At 42.8% G+C, this 21,780-nt stretch overlaps 2 protein-coding genes across 3 annotated transcripts; both read right to left on the bottom strand.

The window, feature by feature from the left end:
• Nucleotides 1-6,421: 6,421 nt before the first annotated feature.
• Nucleotides 6,422-13,652, bottom strand: eno3 (enolase 3, (beta, muscle)). 2 transcript variants are annotated; one of them, XM_023293411.3, is made up of 14 exons: nt 13,529-13,652; nt 11,890-11,979; nt 10,674-10,769; nt 10,548-10,606; nt 9,940-10,009; nt 9,531-9,664; nt 9,185-9,301; nt 8,995-9,100; nt 8,491-8,688; nt 8,109-8,185; nt 7,897-8,021; nt 7,179-7,287; nt 6,747-6,805; nt 6,422-6,662 (listed from the first exon to the last, which is right to left on the bottom strand). In XM_023293411.3, the coding sequence occupies exons 2-14, from the start codon at nt 11,972-11,974 to the stop codon at nt 6,593-6,595; spliced, it is 1,305 nt and encodes a 434-aa protein (XP_023149179.1). In that variant the 5' UTR covers nt 11,975-11,979; nt 13,529-13,652; the 3' UTR covers nt 6,422-6,592. The 2 variants fall into 2 exon arrangements, with proteins under 2 accessions (XP_023149179.1, XP_023149180.1); XM_023293412.3 differs by having other exon boundaries at nt 11,890-11,975; nt 13,529-13,584.
• A 2,283-nt stretch (nt 13,653-15,935) lies between these two features.
• pfn1 (profilin 1) lies at nt 15,936-21,780 on the bottom strand. The gene is made up of 4 exons (XM_023293407.3): nt 21,625-21,780; nt 21,274-21,415; nt 16,356-16,542; nt 15,936-16,283 (listed from the first exon to the last, which is right to left on the bottom strand). Exons 2-4 carry the CDS (start codon nt 21,412-21,414, stop codon nt 16,186-16,188), a joined length of 426 nt encoding a protein of 141 aa, XP_023149175.1. The 5' UTR covers nt 21,415; nt 21,625-21,780; the 3' UTR covers nt 15,936-16,185.

Genomic DNA, 21,780 nt, shown 5'->3' with positions numbered 1-21,780 from the left:
ATAAATTACACACGTTACCATGACGACGCAACCACATTGCACTGTGATTGGCTGTTCTTTTATTACTATTATTATTTTTTTTATTACTATTATTATCATTATATTATTATTATTTTTGCTGTTGTTATTATTGTTATTGTTATATTATCATCATTATTTTTGTTAATCTTTTTCTGCTGTAGTTTAAGCTGCCTCCTGTATCACTTATTGATTCTTAATCATATTTTAAGGACTGCTGTGGAGTAGATATGAAACAACATGTAAAATAAACAAACAAATAAATTAATAGGTTCAAATAAATAAATAAATACGTACCGTTAAAGTTTATTTTTCAGTTAGATCAGCATAAATATGTCAAGAAAAAATAAACAAGTAAATAAATATAAATAAACAACAATACATCAATAAATATAAAATGTAAATCAATACCTAAAAATAAATAAATATGCATAAAACACAAACAAGTATAAAACATGGAAGTCTTAATAAAGGATAATAATGCTAATAATAATTATTATTATTACAAATAATAACTTGAAATAACTGAGTATTTTTACAGAATGAAGACAGAATCATTGGCAACACAAATAAACATAAAAACATATGTAGAAACAGAACATTAATCTGAGGATCTGGACTGAAAGTTGTGTTTTTATGTTATTTTTCTTCACTTGTTTGTGTTTCATATTTTGATTCTGTCTTTATTTATCAGTTTATCTCTAAGTTTTTCTATAATTTACTATTTTTTCTTCCGTAGAACAAAATCAACCAAAACTGAACTTTAAAAAAAAAAAAAAATCAAAGCCTTTTTAAACATTTCCTTCACACAGTGATCAGAAATCTATGGATCGATCAGCTGCTCAGGTGGAAATAATCAATCAGTTTGATTAGTGTGAGATTCTTTTAGCGTTTTTATTCTCAGAGATGAGATAAAACTTCTTTAACTGATCGATTTTCATGATGTTACACTAAAAACATGATTCAAAAACACTAAAACACCTCGTTAAATGAAACAGAGTTCAGATCAGACACATCCTTTAACTAAATAACATCAGGAAGTCATTCAGACTTTATTCTACACAGATTTATCATGAAATTAAATTCAAATTATGCTGGACTTAACTCTTAAATTAAATAATTTTTAAGCTTTGATGAGCTCAGATGAAGCTGTTCAATAAAACCATTAAATTAAAACATATTTACAGTAAACAGATCAGCTGATCAGAAGTGTTATTGATCCCTGAGAGGACCAATAAATCTGATCAGTAACAGAAATAAAGCAGGAGAACTTACTGAGGATCAACAGAATAAAAACTCCAGAGAAGATTCTGCTGGTCGTCGATCAATCGATCACTTTTCTCCAATAAAATCTATTAATTATTGGTGTCGGGTCTTCTGTCCTGTCAGGACCACGGCGTCTCTGTGCCGACGCCGGACGAGCAGTTTATACCACTCAGGGTTGTGATGTCACACATTCCTCCTGCTGTCGCCCCCGACGACCGACACACACACACACACACACACACACACACACACACACACACACACACACACACACACACACACACACACACACACACACACATCCTGGAGGATTCTCAAAGACCCTGAGCACCATGGGATGCTCTGAGGAGGCCTCAGAGGTCCTGGAGAAGGTGCCAGAGTTTAGTGACTGGACTGGAATGGTCCTTGACAGGGTTCCCAAAGAGTTCAAGGTGTCCTTCAGAGACACCAGGGGTCCTTGAGGAGGAAGTAAAGAGGTTCTGTAGTCCTTGAAAGGTTCCAGGATCCCTGACAAGGTTCCAGACATCAGTGTTCAGGAGGTTCAGGTGAAGAGGTTCCAAGGGTCCTTGAGAAGGTCCTAACAACCCATGAGAAGACTCCAATGGTCCTTGATGATGTATATTTAGGAGGGATAAGAGTCCTGGAAAGGCTCTTCAAGGTCGCCTGGAACTTCCTCAAGGATCATTTAGAGCATCGATGCCCTCTCAAGGTCTCCTGGAACATCTTCAGCTGCTGGGTCAACCTCCTCGCCAATTTCTGGGATCTGTCAAGGTCTATAAGAACCTGGAAAAGAGCCCCAGAACCTCCTCAAGAATTTTGGCTACCTTCTTAAGGACCTTTGCTACCTTCCCAAGGACCTTTGCTACCTCCTCAAAGACCTTTGCTACCTCCTCAAGGACTTTTGCTACCTCCTCAAGGACCTTTGCTACCTTCCCAAGGACCTTTGCTACCTTCCATCTCAAGGACCTTTGCTACCTCCTCAAGGACCTTTCCTACCTTCCCAAGGACCTTTGCTACCTTCCCAAGGACCTTTGCTACCTTTTCAAGGATCTTTGCTACCTTCTCAAGGACCTTTGCTACTTCTTCGAGGACCTTTGCTACCTTCTCAAGGACCTTTGCTACCTTCTCAAGGACCTTTGCTACTTCTTCAAGGACCTTTGCTACTTTCTCAAGGACCCTTTCCAGCCGTTGACTCTGTTTGAGGCTGGAGCGGTCCTGGACAACATCTTGGAGGTTCTGGAGGAGTCCTGGAAAAGACTCTGATGGTTGGAAGGGTCCTTGAAGAAGCTCCTTGAGACCTGATGAGGTTCCAGGATGTTGTGCAGCTAGAATCAACCAATCAGAGGCTAGTTTTCTGCCCATAGCAGGTCACATGACCAGTGTCTCTCTGACCTCCGACCTCGGTCGCCCCGCGGCTCGTTAACCGTCGCCACGGAGATGCTTTGTTGTTAGCAACAACTTCCTGTGGAAGGGGGCGGGGCCAAGAGCTTCACATGGAGGAGAGGTGTGTGTGTGTGTTAGTGTGTGTGTGTTACTGTGTGTGTTACTGTGTGTGTGTTTAATGACCCCTCGTCGTCTTTGTCTCCGTCAGACAGACTCCGCCCCCCATTCAGCCTCTGACGTCACCGACCACAAATAAAACACACACACACACACACACACACACACACACACACACAGTAACACACACTCTGGGAGGATAATAGGTCATCAATCACCTGATTAGAGAGAAAGAAGTGATCACAACTCAGCTTATTATCTGTGTGTGTGTGTGTGTGTGCGTCACCGTAAACAGACACACACACACACACACACACACACACACACACACACACACACACACACACACACACACACACACACACACACACACACACGCACACACACACACACACGCACACACACAGAGTCAGTGGACCACAGAGAACCAGTCAAACTTGGTTCCTTCATCATTAAAATAAGATCTTCAGGAGCTGCTTCTTTAAACGTTTCTGGAACCGTTTCTGTAAAATGTTCTCTGAAGAACCTCTGAAGGTTCCTCAAAGAACCATCAAACAACTGGTTCTCTTTAGTAGAAACAGGTTCTCCCAGGAATCGTCTATGATGTCACTGCTGCAGAGGATTGTAGGTCAGAATGACCAGAGAACGTCCTGACTTCGTCCTCAGGGTTCACCTGGACAGGTAACCAGGAACACCACATTCACACCTGGACAGGTAACCAGGAACACCACATTCACACCTGGACAGGAAACCAGGAACACCACAGTCACACCTGGACAGGTGACCAGGAACACCACATTCACGCCTGGACAGGTGACCAGGAACACCACATTCACGCCTGGACAGGTGACCTCAGCAGGTCAGGCTGGAGAACATGGAGACCCCGTCAGGGAGAACATGGACCCTCCAGACCAGAGCCAGATTCTCCTGGTGTCCTCTCACGGCTGCTGATCGTTGCCAGGCAACAGGCTGCCGTCAGGACAAACTCCTCAGCCAATCAGCATTGACGTCACACCAGTGTGTTGGTGTGTGTTTCTACATCAGTGATGCGTTCAGGTGCTGCTGGAATCCTCTGTTGGTGTCCGTCTAAACTTAGTACTTTATACTATCTAAATATTTACTACTTCATGCCTATACTACTACTATCATTCCAAACTTAGTACTTTATACTAGCTAAATACTTACTACTTCATGTCTATACTACTACTATCATTCTAAACTTAGTACTTTATACTATCTAAATACTTACTACTTCATGTCTATACTACTACTATCATTCTAAAAGTACTACTTTATAATATCTAAATAGTACTTCATGTCTATACTACTACTATCATTCTAAAAGTACTACTTTATACTATCTAAATACTTACTACTTCATGTCTATACTACTACTATCATTCTTAAAGTACTACTTTGTAATATCTAAATATTTACTACTTCATGTCTATACTACTACTATCATTCTAAACTTAGTAATTTATACTATCTAAATACTTTACTACTTCATGTCTATAGTACTACTATCATTCTAAAAGTACTACTTTATAATATCTAAATATTTACTACTTCATGTCTATAGTACTACTATCATTCTAAAAGTACTACTTTATACTATCTAAATACTTACCACTTCATGTCTATACATGCTGCTTGTTCTTCTTCTTCTCAGGTGTCTTTAAATCTCGTAGACCACCGTGCCTTTCCACTGTTCTCTGCCATATGTTAGTCCAGTGTTGCCTTCCATGGATTTGTCCTTGATGTTGACAGTATGTGTCTTTGATGTCCTCTTGCTTTCTTTTCTTCTATTTTGCCTGTTATTGCAACATTCTCTATTCTATTTCTCATCACATGTTCTAGGAATGTAATTTTTCTACATTTGATGGTTGCCACCATTGTTCTTTTTGTATTTGCTCTGGTAATCACCTCTTCATTGGTTCCTCTTTCTACTCACGATATCTTTAGCGTTCTTTGTAGGAACCACACTTCTGTTTCCTGGAGTCTCTTCTGCATATTGTTTGATATTGTCCATGTTTCGCATCCATATAGCAGGACTGACAAGGTGTAGCATCTGAGGATTCTTAGTTTTGTCGGCGTACTGATGTGTGTATTCATGAAGATGGTCTTTTTCTCGTTAAAAGCATCTCTGGCTATGACAGTACATCTCTTCATCTCCTGGTGATCTCCATCTGATGGTAGTTGAAATTCTCGGTCTGTTTGATGTTGTCTCCTTTTGCTGTTATCTTAGATACGGGCAGCTCTGTTTTCTTTGATACTGTCATGGTGAACATTTTCTTTGTGTTCAGGGATAAACCCCATCTTTCACTCTCTACTGCTACTTTATTTAAAAGATTTTGGATTCCTACTTCTGTCTCACTGATCAACACTGAATCATCTGCATACTGGATGTTTTTGACATTATGGCCATTGACTGTTATGCCTGGTACATCCTTTATTTCCCATAATATCGTTTCACCATCCAGTGAAAGCAGATCTGGTGATAATATAAATCCCTGTCTTACTCCCTGCTTGACTTTTTTCCATTCACTCAGTTCATAGTCTACTCTCACTGTGGCGGTTTGCTCTCAGTACAAGTTGCATGGACAAGTTTCTTTCCTTTGATGTCTAATTGTTTGAAGATCGTAAACAGCTTGTCATGTTGCACTTTATCGAATGCCTTTGAATAATCGATAAAGCAAAGATATATATGGTGTTGTACGGTTGTTCCTTCCATAAAGCCGTACTGTTCATCTGATATCTCTTCATGGATGCTTCTTCGCTTTCTGCTCATCAAAACTCTCAACATGAGTTTGGTTCTGTGGCTCATAAGACTAACTGTGGGGTGCAGTTCACATTCTGTGGGTCCCGCCTTTTTTGGTATGGCTATGAATACTTGATAATGAATACAAATCTTGATAAAGCATCCGGTATCTCTCCTGTATCGTACTTTTTATTCACGATAGATTCAAGTTTGTCTATTCCCACATCTACACTGGGCATGATGTTAAACTGCATCCGGTGACGAGGCTCTCCTGTGGGCTTTTGGGAAGGTGGAACAATCCTTTCATTGTCATTGTTCTCAGATCCACTCTGACCCGGAGTGGTAGAACCTGAAAGGGTCCAGCTATGGCCTAAATAGCTCCATCTATGGGTGAACAGACAGCACAAGGCAAACCGCTGCTGTATGATGCCAAGAAAACCCTGCTAGTCCAACAAAAGTCTAATCACAGCAGCATGTATGGGGTTACAGCCTCGAGAAGACGGAACAACTTGCTCCGATCGTCATCCTATTACTGCTACGAAAACAGAGAAATCCTTTACATACCGCTATTGTTCTAAATGCTAAATATTCTAAAAGGAACACAAGCCAAAGGAGTTTGGTTTAAAACTTTCAGAAAAGACCTCCATGAATCTAGAAGGTGGTTTCTTTCAGTGACATGTTGACAGAACGTCTGGGTTCTCTACCTTCCAGAATGTCTGGGTTCTCTTCCTTCCAGAACATCCGGGTTCTCTACCTTCCAGAACGTCCAGGTTCTCTACCTTCCAGGACGTCCGGGTTCTCTACCTTCCAGGACGTCCGGGTTCTCTACCTTCCAGGACGTCCGGGTTCTCTACCTTCCTTAAATGACACACTCAGGTGGTTTCATTCTTTATTCACCGTTTGTAGAAAACTTGGTTCATGGAATTACAGCTTAGGAGGCGGGTCGAACCCGCTGTGACCTCTGACCTCCCCCCCACCTGCTGTGGAGGAGGCGGGGCTTCAGGGGTCGTGAGGTGTCAGTTGGTAGGCAGGAAGGTGGGCGGGGCCTTAGTTGATCTTCGGGTGGCGGTAGTCTTTGCCGGCGAACTTGGCCTTGTCTCCCAGCTCCTCCTCGATCCTGCGGGTCAGAGGTCACGTTACTGGGGCTCTTATTTTGAAAAGTAAAGACTTGTATTTTGTGAAACTGCTTCCAAGTCCTCACCTCATCAGCTGGTTGTATTTGGCCAAACGCTCCGACCTGCAGGGGGCGCCAGTCTTAATCTGACAGACAGATGGAAGATTATTAGTAAGACTTCCAGACATTACAAACCACCTGCACAGGTGAGTCCAGTCTGACAGGTAAGTTAAGTCTGACAGGTGAGTCCAGTCTGACAGGTGAGTCTAGTCTGACAGTTGAGTTCAGTCTGGCAGGTGAGTCCAGTCTGACAGGTGAGTTCAGTCTGACAGGTGAGTCCAGTCTGACAGGTAAAACTTGAGGACAACTAGTTTATTCGGTTTGGTTTGAAACAGAAACTAAAGTGTTTCCTCATTGAAAACTAAAACTGCCTGAGAAAAGAGGTAGTTTCTATTGTCAGTCCTCCTGTCTACCTGTCCTCTGTCTACCTGTCTACTTGTCTACCTGTGCTCTGTTTACCTGTCCGGTGCAGAGTCCAACCACCAGGTCAGAGATGAAGGTGTCCTCAGTCTCTCCTGAACGATGGCTGACCATCACACCCCAACCACTGCTCTGAGCCAGCTTACACCTGAGAGACAGACAGGTAGAGACAGACAGGTAGAGGGATACAGGTAGAGGGAGACAGGTAGAGACAGACAGGAAGAGACAGACAGGAAGAGGGAGACAGGTAGAGACAGACAGGAAGAGGGAGACAGGTAGAGACAGACAGGTAGAGACAGACAGGAAGAGACAGACAGGAAGAGGGATACAGGAAGAGGGAGACAGGTAGAGACAGACAGGAAGAGGGAGACAGGTAGAGACAGACAGGTAGAGACAGACAGGAAGAGACAGACAGGAAGAGGGATACAGGTAGAGGGAGACAGGTAGAGACAGACAGGAAGAGGGAGACAGGTAAAGGGAGAGAGAGACATGGACAGACAAAAGGAAATTAGATTGATCAGATTTGATCTCCAAAACGTTCTTGGTTCTCTTGGTTCTGCTAGGGTTCTCCTGTTCTCTCCAACCTCACCCTGACCAGGTGAAGCAGATGTCTGCCTCCCTCAGCCTGGTTCTGATGGTTCTAAAGGAGGTATTTATTTTGTTGTTTTCTCTGTATGAACTTTAGGAAAGTCTTCATCTGACTGTGTGAAGAAACAGACGTACAGACAGACAGACAGACAGACAGACAGGTTCTTACGCCTGGATGGACTCGGTCACTGATCCGATCTGGTTGACTTTGAGCAGCAGACAGTTGCAGGCCTTCTTCTCCACCGCCTGCTGGATCCTCTTGGGGTTGGTCACCGTCAGGTCATCTCCTACGATCTGATTGGTCAGAACAGACACAGGTGAGTCTGTGTCAGATTGTTATGGTTGTTGAGTATCACAGAGCTAAACTGGAAGTCCCCTGACCTGGATGTCCACGGAGGAGGTGAACTTGGACCAGTTCTCCCAGTCGTCCTGGTCAAAGGGATCCTCAATGGACTGAACTGGTGGAGTCAGACAGGTAGAACAGGTGAGTCTTTAGAAGGTGACAGGTGGAGTCAGACAGGTCTACTGGGATTTTACTCTTTAAAGGTCTTCACATTTTCAACAAGAACGACATCTGAAGCAGGTTAATCAGTCTGGTTCTCTACCGGAGGCTTAAAGATCCACAGCACCAGTCTGACTGATACAAGGTTCCTTTCAGTCCCAGTATTTATGTACTCAGGTACTCTGGTCTAGTCCTCTGTCTTATCAGGGTAGTTCTTGATGAAGTTGTACTCAGGTACTCTGGTCTAGTCCTCTGTCTTACCGGGGTAGTTCTTGATGAAGTTGCGGTACAGATCTCCCAGCTGCTCTCCGCTGATGTGTCTGGATGGGTCGTCGGGCGACTTGAAGTCCAGGTCGTACTTCCCGCTGCGGAAGAACTCAGAGGCGGCCACGTCCATGCCGATGATGATCTTGTCGGGGTACCCGGCCTTCTCGATGGCCGTCTTCAGCAGCTCCAGAGCTGGAGGAACCAACCGTTCATCAGTAGGGTGTCAAAGATATGAGCTCAGAGTCATTCACAGTAATTCGTTCATGTGGTGGAGAATGCTGTGTTGTTGGGTTTAACGGAAATAACTGTAGAGTCTTAACCTTCGTATTTACATCAGTCAGTTAAATTAACATAATAAATAACACTTTAGAGTCTTAACTCTCATTATTCTTGGTTCTCTTTGGAACACTTTTGCCCCGAGGTTTAAATTATGGTGTATAATATGGCTGACGTGACTCAGACTAGCTGTGCTAACAGAAGTGATGCTAACGTTCTCACCCTCGTTGTTCTCCAGGATGTTGGGGGCGAAGCCTCCCTCATCTCCCACGTTGGTGGCATCCTTTCCATACTTGGCCTTGATGACATTCTTCAGGTTGTGGTAAACCTGAACACACAGACAGCGATGGCACCATTAGCATTAGCGTTAGCATTAGCATTAGTGGCGCCTCAGAGCGAAACTTGGGCTCACCTCAGCTCCGATCCTCATGGCCTCGTGGAAGTTGGCGGCTCCAACCGGCAGGATCATGAACTCCTGCATGGCCAGCTTGTTGCCGGCATGGCTGCCTCCGTTGATCACATTGAAGGCCTGGAGAACAAGGAACATTCACTTTAAGGGGTTTTTCATATTTAACGAGGTTGGACAGGAGCAGTTTTAACGGGCTCATGGTTAATTTAGCAGCTAAAAACAAACAAAACCATTTTAATGTTGATAACCAAAGTTCTGGTTAGTCTGAGCCAAAACCACTCCCACTCATCACAAGTCCCTCCCACTCATCACAAGCCCTTCCCACTAGACACAAGCCCCTCCCACTCACCGGAACTGGCAGGATGACGTCTTTATGTCCGGCGAGGTCGGCGATGTGGCGGTAAAGAGGAACTCCCTTCTCTGCTGCTCCGGCTTTACAGACAGCCAGCGACACTCCGAGGATGGCGTTAGCACCGAACTGAGCTGCAGACAGACAGGTGAGAGGGAGACAGGTGAGCAGACAGACAGGTGAGAGGCAGACAGATGACACACACAGTTAATTATGGAGTTCCACAGGGTTCAGTGTTAGGACCAGTATTATTTATTCTCTACATGCTGCCCTTAGACAGCATTATTAGGAAACACTACATAAATACCCGTCTTTATGCAGATGACATCCGGTTCTATTTATCTATGAAACCAAAAGAAAACAACCAGTTGGTGAAACTGAAGTAAACTGAATTAAATCAGATTCTTACATTTGTTCTCGGTGCCATCCAGTTCCAGCATGAACTTGTCGATCTTCTCCTGCTCGACAACGCTGAAGTTCTGTAAAGACAGTTAAAAAGTACTAGCATTACCCTGAGGTTCTGGACAGACAGTTAAAAAGTGTTAGCATCAGCCTGACCTCCTGGACAGACAGTTAAACAGTGTTAGCATTAGCCTGAAGCTCTGGACAGACAGTTAAAAAGTGCTAGCATTAGCCTGAGGTTCTGGACAGAAGGCTAATAAGTGTTAGCATTAGCCTGAGGTTCTGGACGGACAGCTAAAGTGTTAGCATTAGCCTGAGGTTCTGGACAGACAGCTAAAAAGTGTTAACATTAACCTGAGGTTCGGGACAGACAGTTAAAAAGAGTTAGCATTATCCTGAAGTCCTGGACAGACAGTAAAAGGTGTTAGCATTAGCCTGACCTTCTGGACAGACAGTTAAAAAGTGTTAGAATTATCCTGAAGTCCTGGACAGACAGTTAAAGTGTTAGCATTAGCCTGAGGTTCTGGACAGACAGTTTAGGTGCTAGCATTAGCCTTAGCCTGAAGCCCCAGCAGCAGCCTCTGGAGTCAGTAGTGATTGATCATTAACTGGTACCTTCTCGATCAGCTTGGGGGCGATGTCCTTGTTAACGTGCTCCACAGCCTTGATGGTTCCTGTGAGGACACACATGTTAGCGTCTGTCTGCCCGCCGTTGAACCTGCTGACCATGTGACCTCCTACCTTTGCCCAGGTAGCGGCTCTTGTCTCCGTCACGGAGCTCCAGGGCCTCGTGGACTCCTGTGGAGGCTCCGCTGGGGACGGCAGCCCTGAAGAGGCCTGAAGGACAGCTGGAGGTTAGCTTCAGGCAGGAACATTGAATCTTTAGAGGGCTTCAGATATTTTGGTGCCCTAAGAGGTTCTAAAGGTTCGGTTCCTGTGGTCAGATCTAAGGTTCCTGTAGTCAGAACTAAAGATCCTGTAGTCAGAGCTGAGGCTCCTGTGGTCAGATCTAAGGTTCCTGTGGTCTGATCTAAGGTTCCAGGTGTCAGATGTAAGGTTCCTGTGATCAGATCTGAGGTTCCTGTGGTCAGAGCTGGGGTTCCTGTGGTCAGAGCTAAGGTTCCTGTGGTCAGATCTAAAGTTCCTGTGGTCAGAGTTAAGGTTCCTGTGGTCAGAGTTAAGGTTCCTGTAGTCAGATCTAAGGTTCCTGTAGTCAGAACTAAAGTTCCTGTAGTCGGAGCTGAGGCTCCTGTGGTCAAATCTAAGGTTCCTGTGGTCTGATCTAAGGTTCCAGTTAGATGTAAGGTTCCTGTGGTCAGATCTGAGGTTCCTGTGGTCAGAGCTGGGGTTCCTGTGGTCAGATCTAAAGTTCCTGTGGTCAGAGTTAAGGTTCCTGTGGTCAGAGTTAACGTTCCTCTGGTCAGAACAAAGGTTCCTGTAGTCAGAACTAAGGTTCCTGTGGTCAGAACAAAGGTTCCTGTAGTCAGAACTAAGGTTCCTGTGGTCAGAGTTAAGGTTCCTGTGGTCAGATCTAAAGTTCCTGTGGTCAGAGTTAAGGTTCCTGTGGTCAGAGTTAAGGTTCCTGTGGTCAGAGTAAACGTTCCTCTGGTGAGAACAAAGGTTCCTGTAGTCAGAACTAAGGTCCCTGTGGTCAGAACAAAGGTTCCTGTAGTCAGAACTAAGGTTCCTGTGGTCAGAGTTAAGGTTCCTGTGGTCAGATCTAAAGTTCCTGTCGTCAGAGTTAAGGTTCCTGTGGTCAGAGTTAAGGTTCCTGTGGTCAGAGTAAACGTTCCTCTGGTGAGAACAAAGGTTCCTGTAGTCAGAACTAAGGTTCCTGTGGTCTGAGTTAAGGTTGCTGTGGTCAGAACTAAGGCTCCTGTAGTTAGATCTAAGGTTCCTGTAATCAGAACTAAGGTTCCTGTGGTCAGATCTAAGGTTCCTGCAGTGGAACACTCACCCTTGGCCGTCCACAGGTCCACCTCCACTGTGGGGTTTCCTCTGGAGTCTAGAATCTCCCGAGCGTGAATCTTAGTGATGGACATCCTGACTGAGGGACACACACACACACACACACACACACACACACACACACACACACACACACACACACACACACACACACACACACACACACAGAGACAATGTCACCAGGTGAGCAGGTGTGACGTCACCTGTGAGGAAACACTGAGCAGCTCAACAAGGGTTCAATAAAGGTTAGTCACATTTGAATGGTGTGTGTCTGTGTGTGTGTGTCTGTGTGTGTGTGTCTGTGTGTGTGTGTCTGTGTGTGTGTGTCTGCGTGACCTGCTGCAGACATCCTGTGTAACGCCATGTTGCCTCTCTGACAGCTCTGACCCCGCCCACTGCCTCCCACGGCCAATCAGAAGGCAGCAGGCAGGGAGATACCACTGAGCTGCAGAGGATAGGGGGGTCCAGGGTCTGTTATTTATACTGAAAGTGACCTTTTACCGGAGCTCTCTACTGAGGTCAGGGCTTCTTCACACTCACACACACACACACACACACACACACACACACACACACACTGTCCTGACATTTAAAGAAGTGTGTGACTCACAGCTGATAACAGAAGCTGCTGAACATCACCTGACAGGAAAAGTACTACTAGAAGTACTCAGTACTGTGTAATGTTGATGTGGGTTCATTAAGTGTTTCATCTTTAAACAGAACAACAGCTGAGAATTTACAGTGAACCTGATACTGATGGCCTTTACTGTACCACACACACACACACACACACACACACACACACACACACACACACACACACACACACACATCGCAGCTAATATTCCAGATAAAAATGCATCAGACAACAAAGACTGACATCCAGGATCATTTACCTCTGGAGAGATAACCTCTGGAGTTTAGCCCTGCTCTCTGCCTGTCAGGCTGTTGGTAGACTTTAGCCCTGCTCTCTGCCTGTCAGGCTGTTGGTAGACTTTAGCCCTGCTCGCTGCCTGTCAGGCTGTTGGTAGACTTTAGCCCTGCTCTCTGCCTGTCAGGCTGTTGGTAGACTTTAGCCCTGCTCTCTGCCTGTCAGGCTTTGTAGACTTTAGCCCAGCTCTCTGCCTGTCAGGCTGTTGGTAGACTTTAGCCCTGCTCGCTGCCTGTCAGGCTGTTGGTAGACTTTCGCCCTGCTCGCTGCCTGTCAGGCTGTTGGTAGACTTTAGCCCTGCTCGCTGCCTGTCAGGCTGTAGGCTAGACTTTAGCCCTGCTTGCTGCCTGTCAGGCTGTAGGCTAGACTTTAGCCCTGCTCTCTGCCTGTCAAGCTGTAGGCTAGACTTTAGCCCTGCTCTCTGCCTGTCAGGCTGTAGGCTAGACTTTAGCCCTGCTCTCTGTCTGTCAGGCTGTTGGTAGACTTTAGCCCTGCTTGCTGCCTGTCAGGCTGTAGGCTAGACTTTAGCCCTGGTCCCTGCCTGTCAGGTGGCTGTCTGTGACCTTCAGCAGCTGAAAGTCGGAGCGTTCAGGCTGCTGGAGGATCAAACAGGATCCAGAGGAACTCTGTTTAAAGTTTGACAGACTGAGAACTAGAGTTCCAGAGGTAATAGAATGAGATGAAGAGTTGAACCAACCTGAGGGCTGCTGATCACAGGAGAGTCTGTCTGTCTGTCTGTCCGTCCGACCGTCCAACTGACGTGGAAAGTGTCTAACTGTCAGCCGGCAGCGTTTTTATAGACGCTGCTGCTGCTGCAGGGAGGAGGAGGAGGAGGAGGGAGCGTCTGCAAAGAGCTGGACTGGAGGGCAGGAAAAACACAACATGGAACCTGAAACACAACCTGAAACAAGCAACACAACCAGTAACCAGTAACACAACCAGCAACATAACCAGTAACACAACCTCAAACCTGAAACACAACCAGCAACACAACCAGCAACACAACCAGCATGACAACAATAAACACAACCAGCAACACAACCTGAACCACAACCAGTAATTAGTAACACAACCAGTAACCAGCAACACAACCAAACATTAGTAGTATTATTGCCAGTATTATTGCCAGTATTATTAGCAGTATTATTAGCAGTATTATTAGCAGTATTAGCAGAATTATTTGTAGTGTTATTGCCAGTATTAGTAGCATTATTAGCAGTATTAACAGTATTTTTAGTCATCTTATTGCCAGTATTATTAGCAGCATTATTAGCAGTGTTACTAGCAGTATTATTAGCAGTACTAATAGTAATATTAGCAGTATTATTATGTGAATTATTAGCAGTATTAGTGGTAATATTATCAGTATTATGGTCGGTGTCTGTGATGCTGGTTGAAACTCTTGTTCCTTCATGTGCTTCAGGATCTGAACCTGTGGACTGAACGCTGAGCGACGGTCCCTCAGCGCCACAGAGAAGGTCAAAGTGCGTCTAAAGGGGAAATGTGAGACCAGCTTAGCATTCACTGCAAAGGGCAGTAACCCCGACACACACACACAGACACACACCTTACCCTTCACCTTTAAGTGTGTCCGCTGTAGTGCAGCCTAAATATAACTGCAGCTGCATCCATCGCATTCAGCCAGCTGCTGCGTCAATAACGCTGCATGGTGACACAAACAACTCACAACTTTAGCATATTTACCGTCAGACTGGGAAGATCTCCAGGGTTCCAGCTCCTTGAAGTCCATAGAGAAGAACGTTCCCTGGAGAAAGTCCTAGAGTAGACCTACCGACTACTGTACAGGTGTCGATAGGTCTACTTTAGAACTTCAGATATTAATCAGAGGTCTTTACAGTTGTCAGTAGGTCTACTCTAGAACTTCATTACGTTATTAGAAAATTGGCTTCATGGAATCAAAATACGATTTTAAAAAGTCAGACTATCTGATATAAACCTGGATTATCTGGTAAACTAACTAACATAAACCTGGATTATTTAGTAAACTGATATAAACCTGGATTATCTGGTAAACTAACCTGGATTATCTGGTAAACCAACCTGGATTATTTGGTAAACTGATATAAACCTGGATTATCTGGTGAACTAACCTGGATTATCTGGTGAACTAACCTGGATTATCTTGTAAACTAACCTGGATTATCTGATGAACTAACCTGGATTGTCTGGTCAACTGCTATAAACATGGATTATCTGGTAAACTGATATAAACCTGGATTATCTGGTAAACTAGCCCGGATTATCTGGTGAACTAATCTGGATTATCTGGTAAAATGATGTAGACCTGGATTATCTGGTGAACTAATCTGGATTATCTGGTAAACTGATATAATCCTGGATTATCTGGTAAACTGATATAAACCTGGATTATCTGGTGAACTAATCTGGATTATCTGGTAAACTGATATAAACTCGGATTATCTGGTAAACTAACTGATATAAACCTGGATTATCTGGTAAACTAACTGATATAAACCTGGATTATCTGGTGAACTGATATAAACCTGGATTATCTGGTAAACTAACTGATATAAACCTGGATTATCTGGTAAACTAACTGATATAAACCTGGATTATCTGGTGAACTCATATAAACCTGGATTATCTGGTAAACTAACTGATATGAACCTGGATTATCTGGTAAACTGATATAATCCTGGATTATCTGGTAAACTGATATAAACTTGGATTATCTGGTAAACTAACTGATATGAACCTGGATTATCTGGTAAACTGATATAATCCTGGATTATCTGGTAAACTGATATAAACCTGGATTATCTGGTGAATTAATCTGGATTATCTGGTAAACTGATATGAACTCGGATTATCTGGTAAACTAACTGATATAAACCTGGATTATCTGGTAAACTAACTGATATAAACCTAAATTATCTGGTGAACTAATATAAACTTGGATTATCTGGTAAACTAACTGATATGAACCTGGATTATCTGGTAAACTGATATAATCCTGGATTATCTGGTAAACTGATATAAACCTGGATTATCTGGTAAACTGATATAAACCTGGACTATCTGGTAGATTATCTGGTCTCAGAAACACACATGAGCCCTCGGAGTATCAGAATAAACATGATGCTCTTTATTTGGATCAGCTGACTGTGAATATTTTCCGTGTAACACTGGCCTCCTGCTCAAAACACGCGTGTGCAGTCTGGTCACGTGTGAACATGCTAACAGCTGCTACACAGTCATTGCATCACGACACGGACTCTGAACACCGTCATCGGTCCCTGAGGACGACAGAATACAGCTGCGAGGTCAAACGGAGGAGGAGGTGGAGGAGGAGGAGGAGGCGACCATCTAGTCTCACATGTTGCTGCTCTTCAGGTGCTTGGCGATTTTGCACACCTTGGCGTTCACCTGGTTGCCCAATGCATCCTTTGTACCCTTGGCGATGACCAGAGCTGTGGAGAGGAAGAGGAGGTCAGAGACAGGAGGTTCTGGGAGGCGTTTAAGGACGAGGTTGGACGTCCTACCCTGGGTGGTCTTTCCCACGCATACGCTGAACGCTTCGCCGGCGTCGTTGGGCGCCGTCTTCAGGTCAAAAATGAGAACTTCGCCGTCCATCCACTCTCTGAGCATCCGGCACTTCTGTCCGCTGATGTAGACGCCGTTCTGGTACAAGTTGTTCCTGTCCCCGACCAGCTTGGTGATCTCAGCCGGCTGGAGAGACACACAGACAGACAGACAGATGCAGCGTTAGCAGGACGACGCTCCGCTTTCCCACCGATCCCTCGTCCCTGAACTACTCACAGCTTCTCTCTCTAAATATGTTCAATAAAACGACTAAATAAATAAAACAACTAAAATAATAACAGTAAAATTAAATAGACAGGAAACAGCCAAAATATAGAAAATAAAAGGTTTAATAAACTAAAACAATATTTTTTTAAAAAGCTTTGAAAGGAGTAAAAATCAATAAAATAAAAATGTAAAGGATGACTAGTTAAATGAAAGAATAAATTCAAAAACATAAGTAAAATTAACGAATTATAAATAAAAAGCTTAGAAAGGAGTAAAAACTGTTGATTAATAAAATAAACTATTTAAGGGATGACAGTAAATGAAACAAGGAATTAAAAAAATACAATAATTGATAATGAAAATATTAATTATATGATAACATATAACATAAATTTACATATATTGTATAATTTTATATATATTACATATTAATGTTATAATATAAATATTAGATATTAGAATATAGAATAATTATAATTTAATTAAAATAACAGTAACAGTGAAATCAATTCAATCCACAATAAAAAGAGATAAAATATTAAAAAGGGTTCATTTCAATAAGATGAATAAAAGAATACAAAAAATTCTATGAATCTATTTTAAATGGAATAAAATCAATTTTTAAGTTTTCCCTTTTTATTGTTTAATAAATTTAATATTTTGGTCTCATTTTCTAATAACTTTTTAAATTTAATTTATTAATTAGTTGTTTTCTCTCCTTTCTTTTATTCATTTAATTTGTTGTTTCCTTTTCTAATACTTTTTTCTCTTTTTATCATTTATTAAACTGATTTTATGTTTTTCTTATTTTAATCTCTTCTTTCATTTTCTGAGTCATCCTTTACATCATTATTTTATTAATCATTAACAGTTTTTACCCCTCTCAAAGCTTATTTATTTTCAATTATTTAATTTTGTTATTTTTTTGAATTTATTATTTTATTAAACTCATCATCGCTTTTTGATTTTTTAAATTAATAATTTTGACTCCATTTTAAAGTTTACTTATCATTCTTTTCTAATAATAACAATAATAATAGTTTTAAGTTTTTGGTGTTATTTAAAAAAATTAATTACATTTTAATAATTAATTTACTTACTTGCTCCATGCAACATGTATTTATTTAAATGTTGTATTATTATTATTATTATTATTATTATTATTATTATTATTATTATTATTATTATTATTATTATTAGTTCTTTTTTGATTGTTTGTTGAATTTTTCTTATTTTTCATTTTTATTTTATTAATCTGTAAAATCTGTTTCCTCTGTTTGAAATGTATTTATTTATTCTTATTGCTTTTACGAACTCATCCTTTTGAATTATTTATTCTTATTTTATAAATATTATTGTTTTCACTCCTTCTGGAATATATTTGTTTATTTTGTTGTTATTTTTGAAATCATTAGATTTAAATATTTAATAACTTCTCTGTTTTAATTGTTTATTTAATATTGTTGTTATTATTAATTTAATTTCATATTTTATTTATCTATTCACCTGTTTCGATTTTTATAATTAATTAATGTTTATTCTGTGTAATATGTTTTCATTTAATGTTATTTTCTTTTTTAAATAGTAATGTAATATGTTCCTGTGTGAGTTATTCATTTGTTCTGTTCTGTAAATGTTATATTTATTATTTGATTTTTATTTTAATAATTAAATGTTTCCGGTCTTCACTAAATGTGTTGATTTAATTTTGTGTTGCTGCTTTGATTTAATTGAATCCCTTTATTTATTTATTTGTTGTCTCATTCTTTGATTTTTTTTTTATTCTTTTCTTTAGTGTTTTCATGATGTGACGCACGGTGGTGGCAGCATCATGATGTGAAGCACGGTGGTGGCAGCATCATGATGTGAAGCACGGTGGTGGCAGCATCATGATGTGAAGCACGGTGGTGGCAGCATCATGATGTGAAGCACGGTGGTGGCAGCATCATGATGTGAAGCACGGTGGTGGCAGCATCATGAAGTGAAGCACGATGGTGGCAGCATCATGATGTGAAGCACGGTGGTGGCAGCATCATGATGTGAAGCACGGTGGTGGCAGCATCATGATGTGAAGCACGGTGGTGGCAGCATCATGATGTGAAGCACGGTGGTGGCAGCATCATGATGTGAAGCACGGTGGTGGCAGCATCATGATGTGAAGCACGGTGGTGGCAGTATCATGACATGAAGCACGGTGGTGGCAGCATCATGATGTGAAGCACGGTGGTGGCAGCATCATGACGTGAAGCACGGTGGTGGCAGCATCATGATGTGAAGCACGGTGGTGGCAGCATCATGATGTGAAGCACGGTGGTGGCAGCATCATGATGTGAAGCACGGTGGTGGCAGCATCATGATGTGAAGCACGGTGGTGGCAGCATCATGAAGTGAAGCACGGTGGTGGCAGCATCATGATGTGAAGCACGGTGGTGGCAGCATCATGACGTGAAGCACGGTGGTGGCAGCATCATGACGTGAAGCACGGTGGTGGCAGCATCATGATGTGAAGCACGGTGGTGGCAGCATCATGATGTGAAGCACGGTGGTGGCAGCATCATGATGTGAAGCACGGTGGTGGCAGCATCATGATGTGAAGCACGGTGGTGGCAGCATCATGATGTGAAGCACGGTGGTGGCAGCATCATGAAGTGAAGCACGGTGGTGGCAGCATCATGATGTGAAGCATGGTGGCGGCAGCATCATGAAGCAAACAGCCAAAGATCCTCAGAGATGGTTTGAAGACAACCAGGTAGAAGTTCTTAAGAAGTTCAGACCTGAATCCAGAACTAGAGTCTGGACCTGAAAGCTTCTGTTCTTCTGTCAGAGTTCAGCGGTTTATGAAGAAGAACAAAATAAAAAAGTCATTTAAAACAAACTATTTCTTCTCTAAAAGCGGTGAGAGAGGAAACCCGCCGCCCCGCTGCCTCGTGAAAACCAGAAGTGTTTTCTTCCACATCGTGTCTCTGACCTTATAAGGCATCAAACCTGCAGCCTGCAAACCACAAACACCCGGAAACTTCTGCAACTGCAAAAAAGCTGCAGCCGACGCCTCAAACCAACCGACTGAAGGCTCGTCCTTTCAGCTGGCGTTCAGCAGCCGAGGACGAGTTCCAACAGAATCCACTGAAGGAATGTGAGCCTCCGGGTGGCACAACAACACCGTTTAGACTCACTAAAACTACAAAAAAACATCTACCTGCCCTGTATCAGCACAGCAAATTCATGTTTCTGGTTCCATCCGGTGAATAAAATCACCAAAAACACCAAGTTACTTTTAAATAAACTTCACGAAACAGTAAAACTTCATGAAAATACACGCTTTTGCTCTACATCAGGAAAACAAATCTATTGGAATGCAAAAAACTGAGGTCAGTGCTGATTTTTAACAAGGAAAAACAAATGTGTGACAAATGAGGCATTTTTTTAAGCAGGAATTGACCAATCAGACGCAGCGTTCAGCCTGTCGTCAGGCGACTTTATAGGAACTCTGTATTCCTCAAGAACAGCAAGAAGAAAACCTGTGAGACACACAAAAAAAACTACATGAAACAGTAAAATGTTATAAAAAAGACACGCCTTTTTTCTGTATCAGGAAAAAAAATCTACTGAAACGCAAAAAACTGAGCTCAATGCTGATTTTGAAAATATTAAAACAAATATGTGATTAAAGAGCAGAAATCGTCCAATCAGGCACAGCATTCTGCCTGTTGTCGGGCAACTTTACAGGAACTCCGTATTACTCAATAAGAAGAAAAACTGAGAACTCAGTCACTTTTATAAAAACTACATGAAACAGTAAAACTTTATAAAAATACACACTATTCTTCTATGGAAGGAAAAAAAATCAACTGAAACAAGCAAAAACAAATATGTGATAAATGAGCAGGAATCGGCAAATCAGACGCAGCGTTCAGCCTGTCGTCGGGCGACTCTTACAGGAACTTCACCTTATTCAAGAAGATCAGAAGAAGAAGAAGACCCGGAAAAAAAATTTAACCAAAAAATTAACGAGGGACGATCGACCAATGGGGGGACACGCGCTGTCGTCATGACAACAGGTGTGATGTCCAGTTAAAAGCTCGTATCTCCGCAAAAAAAACGAGGAGTGAAGTTTCTACCTGCAGGAAGGGGTGTGGACAGAAAAACAGGGACGTGTGTGTGTGTGTGTGTGTGTGTGTGTGTGTGTGTGTGTTAGTGTGTGTCTGTGTGTTAGATTGTGTGTGTGTGTGTTAGTGTGTGTCTGTGTGTGTTAGTGTGTCTGTGTGTGTCTGTGTGTGTTAGTGTGTCTGTGTCTGTGTGTTAGATTGTGTGTGTGTGTGTTAGAGTGTGTTAGTGTGTTACTGTGTGTGTCTGTGTGTGTTAGTGTGTCTGTGTCTGTGTGTTAGATTGTGTGTGTGTGTGTTAGTGTGTGTCTGTGTGTGTTAGTGTGTCTGTGTGTGTCTGTGTGTGTTAGTGTGTCTGTGTCTGTGTGTTAGATTGTGTGTGTGTGTGTGTCTGTGTGTGTTAGAGTGTGTCTGTGTGTGTGTGTTAGATTGTGTGTGTGTGTGTGTGTGTGTGTGTGTGTGTGTGTGCGTGTGTGTGTGTTAGATTGTGTGTGTGTGTGTGAGTGTGTCTGTGTGTGTCTGTGTGTGTGCGTGTGTGTGTGTGTACCTTGATGTCCTTCAGGCCATCAGAACTGGCCCAGATGCTCTCCTGACCCGGGGTGAACCCACAGATCGCCGCCTGCTCGACAGGAATTGACCCAGTGTGGTCGGGCGTCATCATATCGGCGATGTAGCTGTCCCACGACATCCTGATCAATAACACACACAGCGATCAATAACACACACACTGATCAGCAACACACACTGATCAGAAACACACACTGATCAGCAACACACACACTGTCCCCTGGAGGAAGTTCTAGAGTAGACCTACTGTCCAGTTGTCGGTAGGTCTACTCCAGGGGACAGTGTGTGTTTCAGTGTGTGCGTGTGTCTGCGTGTGTGTGTGCGTGCGTACCTGTGCAGGTAGACTCGGAGCTGTTCTCAGGGCAGCAGTCGGCGGTGAAATGCACCCAGCAGCAGGAAGCAGCTCTTTTATACGTCTCAGCCTCCTGCTGCCTCCTCGCTCACACTGAAGGTCTCTCAGCCGACTCTCTCACCTGGAAGTTGCAGA

The sequence above is a fragment of the Amphiprion ocellaris genome, chromosome 23, assembly GCF_022539595.1.
Source record: "Amphiprion ocellaris isolate individual 3 ecotype Okinawa chromosome 23, ASM2253959v1, whole genome shotgun sequence".
In the NCBI taxonomy this organism is placed as follows: domain Eukaryota; kingdom Metazoa; phylum Chordata; class Actinopteri; family Pomacentridae; genus Amphiprion; species Amphiprion ocellaris.
Note: the sequence above shows the minus strand (reverse complement) of the source record. Positions and strands in the feature narration are given on the sequence as shown.